Source organism: Oryx dammah, unplaced genomic scaffold, assembly GCF_014754425.2.
Source record: "Oryx dammah isolate SB20612 unplaced genomic scaffold, SCBI_Odam_1.1 HiC_scaffold_26, whole genome shotgun sequence".
Taxonomy (NCBI): domain Eukaryota; kingdom Metazoa; phylum Chordata; class Mammalia; order Artiodactyla; family Bovidae; genus Oryx; species Oryx dammah.
The window spans coordinates 96,259,128-96,277,779 of NW_024070210.1; the positions used below are offsets into that span (position 1 = coordinate 96,259,128).

Genomic DNA, 18,652 nt, shown 5'->3' on the forward strand with positions numbered 1-18,652 from the left:
CTGATGCTGGGAGGGATTGGGGGCAGGAGGAGAAGGGGACGACAGAGGATGAGATGGCTGGATGGCATCACTGACTCGATGGACGCGAGTCTGAGTGAACTCCGGGAGTTGGTGATGGACAGGGAGGCCTGGCGTGCTGCGATTCATGGGGTCGCAGAGTCGGACACGACCGGGCGACTGAATTGAAGTGAACTGAAACATTCAGTGGCGTTTCGGCTGCGATACAGAATCTGAGAAAGTAATCTTTCTCAAGGTGGCTTTCGGCCGGGCATGTGTGCGTGTGTGCGTTTGGGGGGCGGGGGGTGGTTACTGATGCGCCACCGTCCCTAACCAGGGATGTGGTTGATTGCTGCAGCAGTCAGTGAGAGAACCCCAAAGAGAAAGGAAAAGTCAAGGGACCAACCTGGAGGAACTGGAGAGTCGCTGTACCTCGAGGAGAGTCTTAGAGAGTTTGGGTGACACTGGCTGTTTCTTTCCTTTATAGAGTCTAGAGGCTTCTGTTGGGAGCCCCGGGGCTTGCTGCAGGCTGTGTTTGGGCGCGCTGGGTAGGCGCAGAGGCCGCGGCTGCAGCTCCCACCCTAGCGCCGAGGTCTGCAGGGAAGAGACAGTGGAGTCCTTCTTCCCTCCTAGCCTCCAAGTCGGCTCTCGCGGGCCTCTAAAAAACAATAACAAGGCAGGAGTGCGGGCTGAACTGCCCTGCGCGAGCTCCTCTCCTTCGCCGTCCCGGCCGGCTCCTTCCCGCAGCCACCCGAAGACTCCCCGCCTGATGCACCTCGGCCTCCCCGCGGGTGGGGTGGACCCGTAAACGCCTAAGCGGCGGCGCGCCCCTGAGGGGCGGGACGCGCCGGCCCCCGGACTTCCGCGCGCCGCGCGCGTGCCGCGGGCGTGGGGCGGGTCCGCGCCGCCGGCCTCCTGTCTCGACCCCCGCCCACCGGAAGTCGCGTAGCGCTCGGCGGGCGAGGAAGACGTCGCGCGGGGCTCGGAGCAGCGCACCTCCCCGGCAAGTAGCCGGCGTCCGCGCGGGTGGGCCGGGGCCCGGGAGGGTCGGGCGCTGGGCGGGCCGCCACCTCGGGGAGCGGGGCTGGGGGAGCCGACCGTCTATTCGGCTGAGTCGCCTTCCTCTGAGGGGAGAGTCCCTCTCGAAACTCTACCTTTCTTGAAGCTTCATTTTGACTAGAAAACCTTTTTTTTTTTTTTTTTTTTTTGAGGAAATCTCAGAACCCTAAGCAAAGAGCCCAGCGTCTCAGAAGGCTTAAAAGTTCTCCTGGTGGGAGTCTCCCCCAGGCACGCTTGAGTCTGTGCTGAAAGTTTTGGTTTTGGTTTGCTTATTTGGGACCTTGTCCAAAAGCTAATTTAGATGAAAAGAATTAGGGCTGGCAGCGGTGAGCTCGTTTTCAGTATTGTTAGGACCTATCCAGTTTTTCATGGCAGTAAACTTTAAAAATCCTTAAAAATATGGCCCATTTTAACATCGTAAGTAATGTGTTGGTTACAGATGGAGTTAAGCACCTCACTGAAATCAAAAAGTAGATGAGCAGATACAGAGTAATGACTTACCTCCTCCTCCTGAAGCAAAATGAATATTCCTCAGATGTCCAGCTGTGTATTCGATCTTTTGCACCTCATCTGTAGAGTCATTTGCTCCCTGTGATATTTTAAAAATTTATTCATTTAACAAATACCTCCTGATAAATCAGTTATCTGTGCGAGTTTTCACCTCCTATGAATCAGTTATTTGCTCCCTCCCCGATATTTTCTCCTTCATGTGGCTGTCAGGTCACCACTTTCTGAATGTCTTTCCGCCTCCCTGGCCACTCTTTCTATGTCTCCATGCTTCTCCTCTTTTTAGCCACCACAGTTAGACTGCTACGGTGTTTGGTTACTTTCTCCCAAGGCAATTTTTATCCCAAGCCATATTTCATGACTATAAATACCATCTATAAGCTGATGACTTTCAGATTTTTCTTTCTAGCTTCACTTCTCTCCTGAGCTCTAGATTAACATCTAGTATCTAGCTTAACATGTTCACTTGGAAGTCTGATGGGCATTTAAATTTAGTATGTTCCGAAAGAATTACGGACAGGCATCCACCCAGTCCTCTCTTCTGTTCTCTCATTTACCTTCCTTATCACAGGAAATGTTACTGCCATCCAGTGAGGCTGAAAGTCTAGGGATTGACATTTATTTGACTCCTCTTTTCAGCTCAGACCCCACATCCAAGCATCCAGCCAACTGTTGACTCTGCCTTGGAAAGATAGCTCAAATCCTATCATATGTTATGCCCTCTCTAACACAAACCACAATCCTCTTTTACCCGGAAGACTTCCCGCCTCTACCTTTGCTCTTCAGTGTTTCTCCAAACAGCAGCTATTTTTAGAAATATCTAGTCAGAGCTTTCCCCTCTCTTCAGAACCTTCTGGTGGCTTCTCATCAGAATCATAAAAACAAAATTCTGACTGTGGCTACAGACCCTGTGTCATCACACCCCTGACTGCTTTCCTGGCCGTCTCTCCGGCTTCCCCACCCTGCTCACTCGGCTGGAGTGGCTCTGATTTTGCTGCCATTCTCCTTGCCTGCAGGGGTCTCTACTAGACTGTCGCAGGCTGTACACCTTCACTTTACCCATTCCCCTGTTCCGGCTTTCTAAAGGATTACTGCCTTAGTCCTGATGACATCGTCTCAACCCTTACTGTCTGCGTCAGTGGCTGTTAGATACTGAACAGTACTCTAATATCGCATGAAGCTGATAGCACTTTTAAATCATTACTGGTTGCTAAAGCTCTCTAATATTAAAAGAGCACAAGCATCTTTCTCACAAGTCTCATTTTGACAAAATGTACAGTTTGCGCTTACAGTCTGTGTTTCTATAAAATGTTTCTGGTTTGGAGAAGATTTGCGCTTTAAGGCCAGTTCTCATTTTGAAATACAGAAAATGAAAGGAAAATCCTCCATTTACTGGAAAGAATATGCAATTTTTTTCTTTTCCAATTTCTTTTCTTCAGTGGGAAGCAGTAGTCTCTGACTTGGAGCCTTGTTGAATGGTTCCAGAAGCAGGTTGTCATAACAGGAAGAAGAAAAATGAAGGTGCTTGTTCAGAGGTTATTATATGCATTTTTAAGTTGTGTAGTGACTAAGACAGTACCACAGAATATCAAGTTTGCATAACAAAATTCAGTTCTCTCTTTAAAATATGTGGGAATGGAAATAAAAAGCAATATTTTCATCTTCTCAAAGAGCTGTTGGGGAATAAAAGATCATTTAATTTATAATATTTATTTCCTATTTTAATCTAAGCAACTAGTTCTGTGATATTATCAGTAGTGTATATCCTACCTTCCTCTCTTTTAAAAGAATAGAAAAAACTTTTTTTCATGTCAGAATTTGGATTTTAGATGTTTGAATAAATATTTAAAATAGAAGAGTAAATAAAAATTCAAAGTAAAGGGGTTTGGAACATGGAACGATGTATGCATAGGAGGGATAAAGGGAAGCCTTGAGTGAAGTTGGGATCAAAGTCCTGCCCCAGGCTTCTCTGTGTAGATCTGACAGCACTCATTAGCATGGAGCATCTGAGCAGCTGAGAAAAGAGGCAGGCTCTGCAGGGGAAGATCAGCTTGTGCTTTTTTGTTTTTCTACCTGACAGAAGCAATTTTTAAAAAATTACTGATTTATTTTTGGCTGTGTGGGATCTTCGTGGCTCCCTCGGCTTTCTCTAGTTGCGGTGAGCCAGGGCTGCTCTCTGCTTGTGGCCTGTGGGCTTCTCGTTGTAGTGTTTCTCTTGCTGCAGGACACAGGCTCTATAGCATTACGGCTTCAGTAGTTTCAGCTCCTGGGCTCTAGGGCACAGACTTAATAGTTGTGGCATATGGGCTTAGTTTTTCCAAGGCGTGTGGAGTCCTGATCTTCCCCTGACCAGGGATTGAAGCTATGCCTCCTGCATTGGCAGGTGGATTCTTTATACCACTGAGTCACCAGGAAACCCTTGACAGAAGCAGTTTTTAAAAGTAATTTAACATTTACTTGCTCCAAGTTCTGTTTTAAGTACTGTGGAAATGAATACTCTGTCCTCTGGTGTGTGTGTGTTGTTCAGTGGGATATTGGAGGACCACTATTGGGTTTAGAGTTAGAAAACCCCAACTATTATAAGTTTGTATATAGGTTTAAAAAAAAAAAAGGGAGATCAGGCAGAGTTAAACCTGGATGTGGGTTAAAACCATCCAAAATGTGCACATGTGGCACCTAATAAATATACTCTCTGGAGCATCAGGTTAACATGACCTCTATTTAGAAATACAAAACCTAGAGAACAACATATTTTCTTAAAAAAAAAAAAAATCTTTTTTTTTTTCTAGATTACATCCATACATGTACCATACACAGATAACCAATGTTACCTTTTTGATGTACTTCTTTCCAATCTGTATTGTCTGTAGTTTGTTTTTACCAAGCTAAGATCATACTACAGGATCATTAAAATTTCTTGTATGTTATTAAAGTTTTCTCATGTCATTAAAATAATTCATAACATTTGTAAACATTTTAATGATTTCATAGAGTTTGTCATGTGAATAATATGACATAGTTTATGTTGCCTTTCCCTACTATTTGAAATTTTTGATTATTTACCTCCAATAGAATGTTGGCTAGCCTACAATACTGTATTCAAGTTCTCTAATAAGAAATATATTTCATGTAACTCATATTTCAATATTTCAATAAAATAGTTCCCTAGATCCTGTGATAGGAGAAAGCTGAGCAAGTTTGAGAAATAAAACAGAACCCATGTGCAGGGAACCGGGGGAGCAGAGGAGAAAGAAGCATGAGATGACCTTGGAGCTGAAGGAGTCAGATCCTGAAGGGCATCCTTTGCCATATTAAGAAATTTTGATTCTAAGAGCAGTGGGAAGCCATTGCAGGGTTGTTCAGTTCAGTTCAGTCAGTCAGTCGTGTCCGACTCTTTGGGACCCCATAGACTGTAGCACGCCAGGCTTCCCTGTCCATCACCAACTCCCAGAGCTTGATCAAACTCAGGTCCATTGAGTCGGTGATGCCATCCAAGCATCTCATCCTCTGTCATCCCCTTCTCCTCCTGTCTTTCCCAGCTTCAGGGTCTTTTCCCAGTGAGTCAGTTCTTTGCATCAGGTGGCTAAAGTATTGGAGTTTCAGCTTCAGCATCAGTCCTTCCAGTGAATACTCAGGACTGATTTCCTTTAGGACTGACTGGTTGGATCTCCTTGCAGTCCAAGGGACTCTCAAGAGTCTTCTCTAACACCACAGTTCAAAAGCATCATTTCTTTGGCACTCAGCTTTCAACTCTCACATCCATACATGACCACTGGAAAAAACATAGCTTAAAATTGTGTGGCTGCTGAGGGGAGAATGAATCAGACTGAGCAAGAGTGAGCAGTGTGGTGGACTAGGGGAGAGATACTGATCTAGAATGAAAATGCAATAAGGGGGGCAGTGGAACATTTTGAGATGTGTTCTGCAGGTTGACTTGGTGATAGCTTAGAAGTGAAAGTGTAGGAGTGGAGGGAACAATGTCAGTGATTGCTGAGGTGACTGGGCAGATCGATGGTGCTGTTTTCCATGGTGGAAAAGTCTGGGGAAATAAGGTGGAAGCTACCTCCCAGACCAGCAAGGAAGGCAAGTTAAAAGTACAGCACAGTGCATATTATAAGAGGTATGAGCAGGATATTATTGGCAGGTAGAGGAGACATGCTTAACTCAATCTGGGGATAAAACAAAATTTGTACAGTCGCTCAGTCACGTCCGACTCTTTGCGACCCCATGGACTGCAGCATGTCCGTATTCTGATTGGGTCAATAATTTATATAATAAGGATGTTACAGAGTTGTGTTGGGCTGTCCCTTAACCTGAAAACTGTTAATCTTATATTTGGAATTTTATGATTCATTCGTTCATTCAAAAGGTATTGTTGAATGCTGACTGTTACAAGGCTCTGGAGTTACAGGCACAAGAAAGAATTGGTGTTACCCCAGTAGAGTTTACAGGCTAATGGGAAAGATGAGAACCTAAGCAGATACTCACACCATAGTAATTAGCTGTCATATGATGAGTGCCGTGAAGGGAAGATGCAGGGTGCCAGACCCCTGAAGCTGCCTAACCTTTCTAATGCCAGAGCTGGAACCTAAAGTGGAAAATACAGGCCCTGGTTTACTTTGACTCTAGTAAGTATCAATGAGTAATAGTTGATACAATTAATCCTTTCATTTAGACTGGGCCTTCTCTATCCTTATGGATTCTATGGAACTCCCGCAAAGAATGAATAAATGACAACTGACCTTTCATGCAAAGATGGGCACCATAAAGGACAGAAATGGTCTGGACCTAACAGAAGCAGAAGATACTAAGAAGAGGTGGCAAGAATACATAGAAGAACTGTACAAAAAAGATCTTCACAAGCCAGATAATCATGATGGTGTGATCACTAACCTAGAGCCAAACATCCTGGCATGCGAAGTCAAGTGGGCCTTAAGAAGCATCACTACGAACAAAGCTAGTGGAGGTGATGGAATTCCAGTTGAGCTATTTCAAATCCTGGAAGATGATGCTGTGAAAGTGCTGCCGTCAATATGCCAGCAAAGTTGGAAAACTCAGCAGTAGCCACAGGACTGGAAAAGGTCAGTTTTCATTCCAGTCGCAAAGAAAGGCAATGCCAAAGAATGCTCCAGCTACCGCACAGTTGCACTCATCTCACAGTCTAGTAAGGTAATGCTCAAAATTCTCCAAGCCAGGCTTCAAGAGTATGTGAACCATAAACTTCCAGATGTTCAAGCTGGATTTTAAAAAGGCAGAGGAACCAGAGATAAAATTGCCAACATCTGCTGAATCATCAAAAAAGCAAGAGAGTTCCAGAAAAACATCTATTTCTGCTTTATTGACTACACCAAAGCCTTTGATTGTGTGGACCACAACAAACTCTGAAAAATTCTTAAAGAGATGGGAATACCAGAACACCTGACCTGCCTCTTGAGAAATATGTATGCAGGTCAGGAAGCAACAGTTAGAACTGGGCATGGAACAATAGACTGGTTCCAGATAGGGAAAGGAGTATGTCAAGGTTGTATATTTTCACCCTACTTGTTTGACTTATATGCAGAGTACATCATGAGAAATGCTGGGCTGGAAGAAGCACAAGCTGGAATCAAGATTGCCAGGAGAAATATCAATAACCTCAGATATGCAGATGATACCACCCTTGTGGCAGAAAGTGAAGAGGAACTAAAAAGCCTCTTGATGAAGGTGAAAGAGAAGAGTGAAAAAGTTGGCTTAAAGCTCAACATTCAAAAAACTAAGGTCATGGCATCTAGTCCCATCACTTCATGGGAAATAGATGAGGAAACAGTGGGAAACAGTGACAGACTTTATTTTCTTGGGCTCCAAAATCACTGCAGATGGTGACTGCAGCCATGAAATTAAAAGACGCTTGCTCCTGGGAAGAAAAGTTATGACCAACCTAGATAGCATGTTAAAAAGCAGAGACATTACTTTGCCAACAAAGGTCTGTCTAGTCAAAGCTATGGTTTTTCCAGTGGTCATGTATGGATGTGAGAGTTGGACTATAAAGAAAGCTGAGTGCAGAAGAATTGATGCTTTGGAACTGTGGTGTTGGAGAAGACTCTTGAAAGTCCCTTGGACTGCAAGGAGATCCAACCAGTCCATCCTAAAGGAAATCAGTGCTGAATATTCATTGGAAGGACTGATGCTGAAGCTGAAACTCCAGTACTTTGGCCACCTGATGCGAAGAGCTGACTCATTGGTAAAGACCCTGATGCTAGAAAAGATTGAAGGCAGAAGGAGAAGGGCATAACAGAGGATGAGATGATTGTATTGCATCAGCAACTCAATGGACATGAGTTTGAGTAAGCTCCGGGAGTTGGTGATGGATGGGGAGGCCTAGTGTGCTGCAGTTCATGGGGTCTCAAAGAGTTGGATATGACTGAACAACAGAACTGAACTGATCTGACCTTCAGTAAATGTTATTGCAGTAAAGATCAGGTGGATTCAAATTCTACCCATCCTATTCCTGAACATATTGATCACCCTAGTGGGGACTTTAAAGTGTTTTCAGGGTGTGGGTCTGATGTAAAAGTCTGCATGTTCCTCATCTTAACCAGCACAGGTCTGTTCTGTCATGTCCTGGCAATAAATATCCTGGGCCATCTGGGCCATCCGGCTCCCACTGGAATTGCTCACCTCTGCCTCTTTAGCGTGAAATTGGCTGTAGACAGTGCATGAATGAATGGTGTGGCTGTCTTCCAGTGAAACATATAAAAACAGATGGCAGTGCTGTGTTTTGCCGCTGACTTGCTGTAGTTCCCTGGCCTGGATTTGGATGCTGTATCAATTACAGTTTCGTTGTAGAAAACAGAATCTACTCAAGCTAGTTTAAGCAGAAAGGTATATAGTGGCGGATATTACAAAATGTACACTATCACTGGGCGAGCTGAAGAGCTAGGCTCCAGGTTGAGTTTCTGGGAACACCTCAGAACATCACCTGCAGAACTGGTCTAATGGAGCAGGGACTTTTGCCAAAACTGTGAACCGTCCTGCAACTCAGCATGCTGCCAGCTCCTGAATCACAGCAGCTCTGCAAAGTATTGCTTCATGCTCTGCCTCCCTTCATATTTAACTCAGACATGTTGGTAGAACATAAGTTACACCCAGTACCGTAGCTTTAAGGAAGTCTGGGAAATACAGCTTTTAGTATTTGTAGTACAGGAAGGTTCACTAAAAGGAAGTTGGCATAAATTTGGTTGAGCCCATCTGCTGTACCTGCTACAGAATGCCCCTTTGGCTACTTAACATCCATACCTTCCCTTCTTTCCATTCCTAAACCTCCAGACAAGGACCACAAGAGCAGCGCACTCTCTTCTGATATAATGTAGCCATGCCTCCTGAAAACCAAGTGTGCTCACTTTCTCCCAAGATGCTAAATCCCAGAGTCCTACAGGTCACCACGTCATCTGCAGTGTTCATCACAGACATTACCCTGAGACCTAGTGCCCTGAAGAATTTGGTGGCTCCCCTCCTCACAGGGAAAAGGGGAGTAGGAGAGAGACAGGGCTGCCCAGTGACCAAGAGACAGCTCAGCCTTAAGAAGTCCCCACTCACTTCTTCATCCTCTTTCTCTATACCAGCCAGTTCCCTCTATTTGCAGGCATTCCAAGTTTCCCTCCTCTTAATGCTGTCGTCTCCATTTGTAGCTGTCGACTCCTGTCCCTCTAAGCTAAGCTTCCCTCTCTCTCTCGCACACTTTTGCCTCCACTGTCACTTGGCTGAGGGCTCTGCTTTCTCACCCAGGTTATTGCTGCAGCCTCTCACCTGATTACTCTTCCTGTCCACAGCCTCACAACCCTCAGGCTTCATCTCCTTACTCCAACTATCTGAACCTGTCTAAAACAAGTCAGATCATGTCACTCCCCTACTTAACACCTGTCAGGGGCTCTCTGTCTGCCCACTGGAACAAGTTCAAAATCCTGAGCTGAATATTCTAGGTTCCTTACTCTCTCTAATCCTGCTGTCTGTCTATCCTGATGTCTAACACTATCCTATCCCCCTCCCATCCTTGCATATGGACTTGAGGCTTCTAAACACCAAGTGCAAAGCGATCCTAACACGCTGTGCCCTCTGATGCCTCAAGTGTCTTTGCAAATGCTGCTCCCACTGCCTGAAACCGTCCCTTCTCAGCCTTCCTGATGCGAGTGCTTCCTGCTGCAGTGTCCATCCTGAGTGCTCCGGTAGCAGCTGTTACCTGACGGGAGCACCGGTGCACTGAGTCCTGTCTCCGCATACTGGCTCCACATCCCTAAAACACATCAGGGCTTGGTGCAGAGTAGGTTTTCAACAACATTTACACTTATTAATAATGACAAAGCCTGTTAATTAAGCGAAGAAACTAATTTTGTACGTATTTGCCACAAGATGGTGCTATTCAGATAGGAAAAACAACTCAGTTTCTCCAGGGCTGAAGGAGCCAAGTACTAGATGCCTAAATGTTCGTTAAATGTATTAAAATTCAGAGGCAATGATTTAAACATAAGCATTTTCAGTGGTAAACACAAGGACAGGTTGAAAATTGTGGATGAATATGTATTTTATTGTCAAATTATTACTGGTCGTTGTTTCACTTCCTATTGTTTGGGAGTCTCTCTTTCAAAGTTGTCAAAATGTTTTTAAATGGCAAACAGTAACTCTTAATTCTGAGGGCAACCAAGTTTTATGGAGGGTTATAGTTGGGTTTTTCAGTGAAACAGGACCAGTAGGTTTCACAGGGAGAGAGGGAGGAAGGGTGGGAGGTTCGCTTTAAGAAATTGGCTCTTGTGACTGGCAGGGCTGGAAACTCGGATGGAGCTGACTTTGCAGTCTTGCATCTGAAGGCTGGAAATTCAGGTGGAATTTCTCTGTTGCCTTCCCAAGGCAGAATTCCTTGGGGAAACCTCAATATTGTTCTTAAGGCCTTCATTTATTGGCTAAGTCTCACCCACACTATGGAGAGTAATCTGCTTTATTCAGAGTCTACTGCCTTATTCATTTACTTTTTAAATTTAAGATACAGTTGATATACAGTCTTAGATTCAGCTAGACAGCACAGTGACTCAGTGTTTTTACAGTTAAAGTTCACTGCTTTAAATGCAGTCTCATCTAAAAATACCTGCAGGGCGACATCTGGACTGATGCTCGACCAAACAACTAGGCACTGTAGGTTTGCCCAGCTGACACATCCAAGTACCTGTGGCAAGGCTTAGGTGAGGAGAGTAAACTGCGTATGAATGCGAAATTCACACTGATGTTTCAGTTTTGAGTTAGGGCCAGGGCAGAGAGGGCTGGCTGTAACCACCCCAAGAAACGTCCTGGGAAGTTTCTGCAGGAAGAGAGGCTGTGGTGGGATAGGACCCCCTGGGTGTTGCCCTGACCCTCCTCCAACCACTTCTGCTGGGGGCATGAGGGCACATGGGAACTAGTCAACACGCCAGTTCAGTCCCTGGGTCCGAAAGATCCCCTGGAGGATGGAATGGCAATCCACTCCAGTATTCTTGCCTGGAGAATCCCATGGACACAGGAGCCTGGCGGCCTGCGAAGAGTCGGATCCGACTAAAGCGATTTAGCATGCACAAGCATAAAGAAAAATAATAACCTTGTGGACACCATAGCCTCACCCCAGCAGATTCCATCCTCTATCATTTAAGTTTTGTTTATGCTGCAGACTGAGGTTTGGGGCAGTCCTAAGGAAGGAGTTTTGCTTCCTCTTTTCCTGAGAATAATGAAATGGTCAAAGGGAAGTTCTGCTGACATCCTCTGCCGCAGCCACTCACCCCTCTGTATGCACACAGCTTAGTTCTGCGTTCTGTTACTAAAGTAGAACTGTAAAGTGTTCTTCAGCTTCTTTGTTATGTATTTAATAACAAAATTAAGAGCTAAAAATGTATGGAGCACTCTTCTAAGCCATTTGATCTTCCTGAAAACCTTAAAGGTAGGTGTTATAATTAATCACCATTTAATGCACAATGAGATCAAAGCACAGAGATACACATACAGTAACTTGTACAAAGTCTTGCAATTGTTTTTTTATAGTAGGGCTGGGGTTTATGTTCATGCAGTCTGATTCCAAAGCACGTAATCTTCATGAGAATGGAAATTTGTATTTCTGTTGCCTACTATGATTCTTCTCTATATTCTTTCTTACTTCCTGTAATATTTTTGCATACTTGCCAAGTATGCATAGATGCCATTCAGTTCTTTTCATCTTACTCCTGTTAAATGTGGGGGATTCCATTGGCACCTGCTTTTGCCTGACTCTCCTGATCCTGGCCCTGTTGCTCTTCCCTACAGAACTTCAGTTTAAGTTGTATCTTTCCATGTTTCTGTTGCCCTGGTGATTAGCTCCATTGGGCTGTGGTCAATAGTTGGTCGTTTTGGTCTTAGATCTTTACTGGGGCATGGAATGGAGGTGGGCATGTCATTCTGTCAAGTTAAAAGCAAAACAAAACGAAAAACTGTTCAGTCTTACAGAGAGCAGTTTGGCCAAATCTATCACTGTGACAAATACATTTGTCTTGATATAAAAATCCCATTTGGGCTCATTATTCTACAGATGACCTTGCATGTAGATGAACTGGCACTTATACAGTTATTCATTGCAGCATTTTCATAATAGTTGTAGACTGGAAACAAATCATGTAGTCGAGAACAGGGGACAATTAGGATACATTCACATGCTGGGAGATTATGTGGAGTTTCTCTGTATGTGATATGGAAGGCTCTGAAGTTATATTATTAAGGGAAAAAGCAGTTGCCTGTCTATCTATTACTCTGGCGGTGTGTATGTATATACAATGATACCTTTTTAAATAAGGAAAGAAATATATAGATATATGTATAAGGAAATATTGGAAGAATATAGGAGAAACTAATAAAAGTAGTCACTAGTAGGAGGCCATGGTGGGTAACAGGATGAATGGGAAAGATAAGGATGACAGTGAGACTTTTCAGTATAAATATTTTCAAAATGTGCCTTTCCAAAAAAGTAAATTAAAGATGTATAAACGCACATTTTTATTCCTGTAAGCGATCCTATGTGCCTTTCCCTGGCGGCCACCTCCACTGTCCTCCCACTGAGCTGAGGGGAAGGAGCAGAAACCTAAATGTCTGAACCCTGGTGCTGGCTGGCTGTGATGGGGGAGGAAGACGCTGACAAGGCTTTGCAGGATTCTCTCCGCCAGCCTTCTTTCCTTCCCTGTCCTTTGCACATTCCCTGCTTGCCTTCTGTTCTTTTTGTTGATGGAGTTAATTAGCTCAGGGTGAGCACGGTCAGGCTCTCCCCACCACCTTCCAGCCTGGAGAATCCCTGTGATGAATACCTCTTCCCCATCTCTGGATCACGTGGTGATGGGAAAGGCAGATCTCCAGCACAGAAAAACTTCCTGCATCTTTGCCTCTTGGCTGCCTCCTTACTTTAAGTGAAGTCGCTCAGCCGTGTCTGACTCTTTGCAACCCCATCGACTATAGCCTACCAGGCTCCTCCGTCCATGGAATTTTCCAGGCAAGGGTACTGGAGTGGGTTGCCATTTCCTTCTCCCTCCCCAAATTAGAAGAAGTTTTCAGACATTGTCACTGATTTGCTTCTCGCTGGTCTGCTTCAGGTGGATGTGGGCAGCAGTGCTTGGAAGGTGGAACAGCACATCATAGATTTCTGGAGTGTTTTGCTCTTTTCTGCCAACCAGCATTTAAGAAAAATGAGACATAAAATTGTAATTCTTATCCATAGTGTAATTTTTTCCTTTTGTTGTTTGCGTGTGTGCTAAGTCGCTTTAGTCATGTCCAACTCTTTGTGACCCCACCCACGGACTGTAGCCCACCAGGCTCCTCTGTCCGTGGGATTTTTCACGCAAGAATACTGGAGTGAGTGGATTGCCATTCCTTTCTCCAGAGGATCTTCCCGACCCAGGGATTGAATTCATGTCTCTTATGTCTCCTGCATTGGCAGGCAAGTTCTTTACCATTAGCGCCACCTGTTTATTTTTTATATATTTCAAAAATTTTGCAATCTAAGTTGACACACCATTTTCCCTAGAGGTTTTTCACACTTCTTAGGAAAATCTGCCATCTTATTTCACGTGCCCTCACCTGCAACAACTAGTGTATAAGATAATGAAGTTAAGTCTGTTTAAAAACCTATTTTAATGAGTAAGTGAAGATTATTTTAACTGACACTTTAAATAGGTTGAATAGTTTAACTTATTTTTAATGCAGGGGAAGCGTCTTTCTGCAATTTTGCATAGTAAAATTTTTTCATGATATAATAACAAAGCAATAACTCCTAACCAAGGAAGAGAGTGAATTCATTTAGGTTTATTATTTGGGATGTATGTATGTAGCATTGGAGGGCTGTCATACCTTAGACTGCCACTTGGTGGCTGGCGTGGTATACTGTGGATCCAGACCTGGCGTACAGACAGAATCAATGACAGGTGGCAGCCAGCAGTTCCTTCACTGTTCAGAGACAGTGGCAAACCTTTGCTTCCTTAAGTACATTAGAAAGAAAATTCTCTTATTTTTTCTTCCCATGACTGGCCATCTTTAGGATATTTGTATTGTTTCATATTTGTGTTTGATACAAAAATAAATTTTGAATTTAATATTGGAATATTCTGTTTCTTTAGGTTTTGCTCTTTCTAGTCTACACAATAATTTGTTAGAATAAAGAAGTCGGATTTATACTCCATATGGTTAGAGTTGATAGGGTACCTTTTCACTAAATACCAAAGTAATTTATTTTAATATGGAAGTTTATAGAGTGAATATAGTACCATTTAAAATTTCCAAATGTCTCCTGTTGTATTAAACTGGGCCCTCTTCAACTTAGCCTTGACTACCTGTAGTAGCCCTTGTGAAGCTCAAAAAAGACAAGTGATTTCATTTCCCAATGATCTGTTTGGCACTTCTTTCTTCAAGAACTTTATATTAGAATCCTTCTGAGGTTTTTCAGGTTGAATGAAATTTTCCACTTTTAATGTTTTGATTGAGTTTACAGTGTACTTCTGCTTTGTTATTTCTCCTTTTAGAACGAAATGAAATGCTGAGAAATAAATAAAGCTTTCCTCTTCTGACTCCGATCTTTATAATGGGTATCGGAAAGTCTAAAACGGATCCCTGCCATCTTTCTGTGCCTTGGGGTAAAAGCCAGAGTGTGGATACTAGTCAGAGCCATCAGACGTCAGATTCCAAGCAATCTGAAGACATCTCCCTGCATGGTGATGCTGTGTGCAGCAGTACTGCAGAGATGCCAGCAGGGGGGCAGGAGGGAGTGGAGGAGAGCCCTGAAGAGGACACAGAAGAAGAGGTGTTCCTCAAATTTGTGATACTGCACGCTGAAGAAGACACAGCCGAAGCCCTCCGAGTCCACAGCCTGCTGGAAAACGACTTCGGCATCAAGCCTGGAATCATCTTTGCTGAGATGCCATGTGGCAGACAGCATTTACAGAACTTGGATGATGCTGTCAACGGGTCTGCCTGGACTATCTTACTGTTGACTGAAAACTTCTTAAGGGACACCTGGTGTAAGTTCCAGTTCTATTCGTCCCTCATGAACTCCGTTAATAGGCAGCACAAGTACAACTCTGTCATCCCTATGCGGCCCCTGAACAAGCCCCTGCCCCGAGAGAGAACTCCCTTTGCTCTACGAACCATCAACGCCCTGGAAGAAGAAAGTCGTGGCTTTCCTACCCAGGTGGAAAGGATTTTTCAGGAGTCTGTGTACAGGATACAGCAAGCTATATGGAAAGAGACCAGAAATACGGTACAAAGGCAATCTGTTGCCTGAGACAGCACACGCGACACACGACAGACTCCTGTTTTGTAAAACAAAGGATTTATCTTCACTTGCGAAAACAAGTTCCTAGGAGAAGTTTCAATGAAGGAGAACCTTCCTCTTACAGAAACCTGTGGAGCCCAAGAAAGATAAATTTCTGCAGGACAGTCTGTAGAACTGTGGTAGTTGATGATGTTTCCATAAACTGAGAATCTTCAGAGTTTCAAGAGCTCTGTTTCCTCTCAGTTTTCCTGGTTCATGATTACTACAAAGGATATTTTAAATTCATCTTCTTATATTGAACTTGAACAAAAACTTACAGACATTTAAAAAATGCAATTAATTACCCTTTGATTTTGTTCCCAAAGGACACACAGGAAAAAACGACCTGGAGACATCTGACCAGCCTGCCTTTCAAGGTACCTCTCACCAATGTTGTAATGAAGCACTCCCGGTGTTGCCACCCAGACATGAGGACAGCTAGGCTAGAACGTTGAGAATGTGGAGTGCTGATAAGTGTGAAACCCAAAATAGATGCGGCAGTGGTGGGGCTCCTTAAAAGAATCCAGTCAAATCTCCTTCCCTTTCTGCTGCAATGTACATCTTTGCAGCAGTTCCCACCACATTTGTTGGTACTGTGGTTAGGACTCTGTGCCTGGTGTGGACATGACCCCTGGAGCCAGCACCTCTCTACTTTGGTCATCGGCTATGACCAGAACTTTGTTTGAAGAGCTTCTGAAAGGTGTGTGTATCCTTGGCCAGATGTTCTCCTTTAAAATCAGTAACCTCTCCTTTGCAAGCAGTTAAAAATTCCTGTCTCACATAGTACTTTATCAAGGAAATATTTCTCAGTAGCCTGAGTGTGTGTGTGTGTGTGTGTGTGTGTGTTATAGATTACTTTCAGACTTGAAGTGGGAGATGCATTTTATGGTTTCTTGTCCCACAATGATAGTGAATCAGAGGCTCCAAGCAGACCAGTTCCTTTCTTTCACAGCCCTTCTGCCCCAGCAGAGATTGATGGAGAACTATCAAGTGCAGACCAGGAATGGGAGAGAGTGAGTCCTGTCGTGCTGTAGTGAGAAAAGCACCCGATAGGGTATCAGAGCACCTGGTTCTTTCCAGTCTTTTTCACTGAAGAGGAATGTGACCATGGGCAAGCTACTACCCTCCTTCATCTGTGAAAAGAAAGGATTGGATTGATAAATCTGCACGGGGCACTGTCCTCTCCCGGAATGGGAACAACAAGGAACCAGGAAAGGGAACAAGCAAACAAATGATAGAATTTTATAATGTGATTTATAATTTAATAGATGCAGGAGGCTTCATGTATATGCTCACAATGAAAGGATGTTGTATATGTTTACAGCGTAATTGACTTCTAATGCTACCCATTACGCTCTTACAGTCACAGAAAAATATTACAATGCATGCTTAGTTAGATTTTTTTTAATTAAAAAAAAAATTTTTTCTAGAGACTTTTGCTGCAGAAACATTCTGCTCTATTTTTCTTTCTCTTTATCCCCACTTCTCCATACCCCCTTGCTAACACCGGGGTTTGCTCACAGCCTTCTGCAGTCCGCCTCTTCACAGCCATGAACCAACATGTTTCATAATCTTGCAAGTAAGTCAGACCTCCCCCGCTACTAGTACTTATTAAAGATAAGATTCTTCTCATTGCGTGGTGACTTAAAAGTTCCCTTCTGTCATAGTAGCTGACTATTCACTTTTCTTTTTCAGTTCTAATGATAAGCATTTTTGTTGTTGTTGCCATACTGCTTCCTGCATCTCCAGTTTCATATACAAATAAAACATTAACCACTCACCTGCCTGCCAAAGTTGGAGCAATTGACGCTGGATGGTGTATTTTAAATAAATGTTTTTCTTCTTTACCTTGACTAAACTTGATTATTTCCTGTGTCAGTGAAGATTGTAGAAGTGTTTTGAAAAAAGGCCTCAATCTGTACTTCTCCACAGATCACCAAGCACAATGTTGTCACTTGATTCGGAGTTAAATACACTTTTTATGATGAAGAAAAATGTTAAGTACTGACTAACTGGTTGTGTTGAAATTAACAGTTGTAATAAGGGGTTATGAAAATAACAGGATAAAAAGAGGTAAAGCTGTGGCCTTTGTCATGTGAGTGTGTACACGCACGTACACATGCGTAGATTCAGACTTTCAGGGAAACTCGGTACAATTTTGCCACGTGCTGGAGAATGTCCATTTTGAGTGTCTGTGGGCCTCATTGCTCACCCTGGAGCTTCACAGAAGAACCTGAGTGGTGGCTTGTGTGTCAGGATTCTTTCAGCTGTAAGAGAAAAGCCAATGCCGTATGGCCAGCACTATAAGGTACACTTACTGTCCGACTTAGCAAGAGGTCCCCTAAGGTATGTGCCTCAAAGATGTCATTAAAAACCCAGTGTTAGATACAGTGGTGTTTTATGCCACCTTAAAAAGAGTAAAATTCTGATACATGCTGTAACAGAATCTTCAAAACATGGAGCTGCAGGAAGAAAGACACAAAAGGACAAGTATGGTTCCACTTATATGAGGTACCTAGAGTAGCAAATTCATAGAGGAAAAGAGGTGACTAGAGGCCAGGGAGAGGGAAAAACAGGAATCAGGTTTTGTGGGTATAGAGTTTTATCTTTGGAATGATGAAGTTCTGGAAATGGATCGTGGTGATGGTTGCCAAACATTGCGAGTGTATTTAATGCCACTGAATTGTATGCTTAAAATGGTAAGTTATATATGCATTTTACTACAATGATTTTTTAAAAACCAGAGTCTTTCCATCATTTTGCTCTGCCATCCTCAGCGTTCCAGCTGAATTTTCCTTAAGAGTTGTACCATTGCTGCCTATCAGGCACAGACATTGGAGCATCCAGCTGAATCAGATGGTGGGAGTGGTTTCACCAAAGTGAGGAAAAATATTTCTTCATTGCATTGTTGAAAATAGTTTATACATGGTGATAATAAAAAGTTGTCTGACTTCTAATCGGTTTTACTATCATTTTAAAATTTTCTCCACCTGCATCCAGGTGGACCCTGCCCATCACCTCCTCCCGCCACCACACTGCTGTGGAGTCAGACTGCCTGGGGTTTCGCTTGTTTACTGTGTATCTTTTAAATTAATTTCTTTATTTTTGGCTGTGCTGGGTCTTCATTGTCCTACACAGGCTTTCTGTACTGCCTAGTCACTGTGTGGGCTTCTCCGTGCAGGGCTTTCTTACAGAGCACGGGCAGTGCACACACGGACTTCAGCGACTGTGTGGGCTCAGCACTTGCTGCATGTGGGCTCCAGAGGACAGGCTCGG

General features: G+C 43.6%; 1 protein-coding gene across 2 annotated transcripts in view; it reads left to right on the top strand.

Annotated features, from left to right (window-relative positions):
- The window catches only part of LOC120852634 (TIR domain-containing adapter molecule 2-like), a 45,269-nt gene extending 26,931 nt beyond the window's left edge, over nucleotides 1-18,338 (top strand). Inside the window, exons 1-2 of one of the 2 annotated variants that reach the window (XR_005718601.1) lie at nucleotides 14,332-16,082; nucleotides 18,202-18,338. Coding sequence is in view for 1 of the 2 variants with exons in the window: in XM_040225973.1 (XP_040081907.1) it covers nucleotides 14,711-15,346 (636 nt within the window). In the remaining variant the exon portion in view is untranslated. Of the gene's footprint in view, nucleotides 1-14,331; nucleotides 17,230-18,201 lie in introns of those variants that run through there. The other variant, XM_040225973.1, reaches the window with a different exon arrangement.
- The last annotated feature ends 314 nt before the right edge of the window (nucleotides 18,339-18,652 follow it).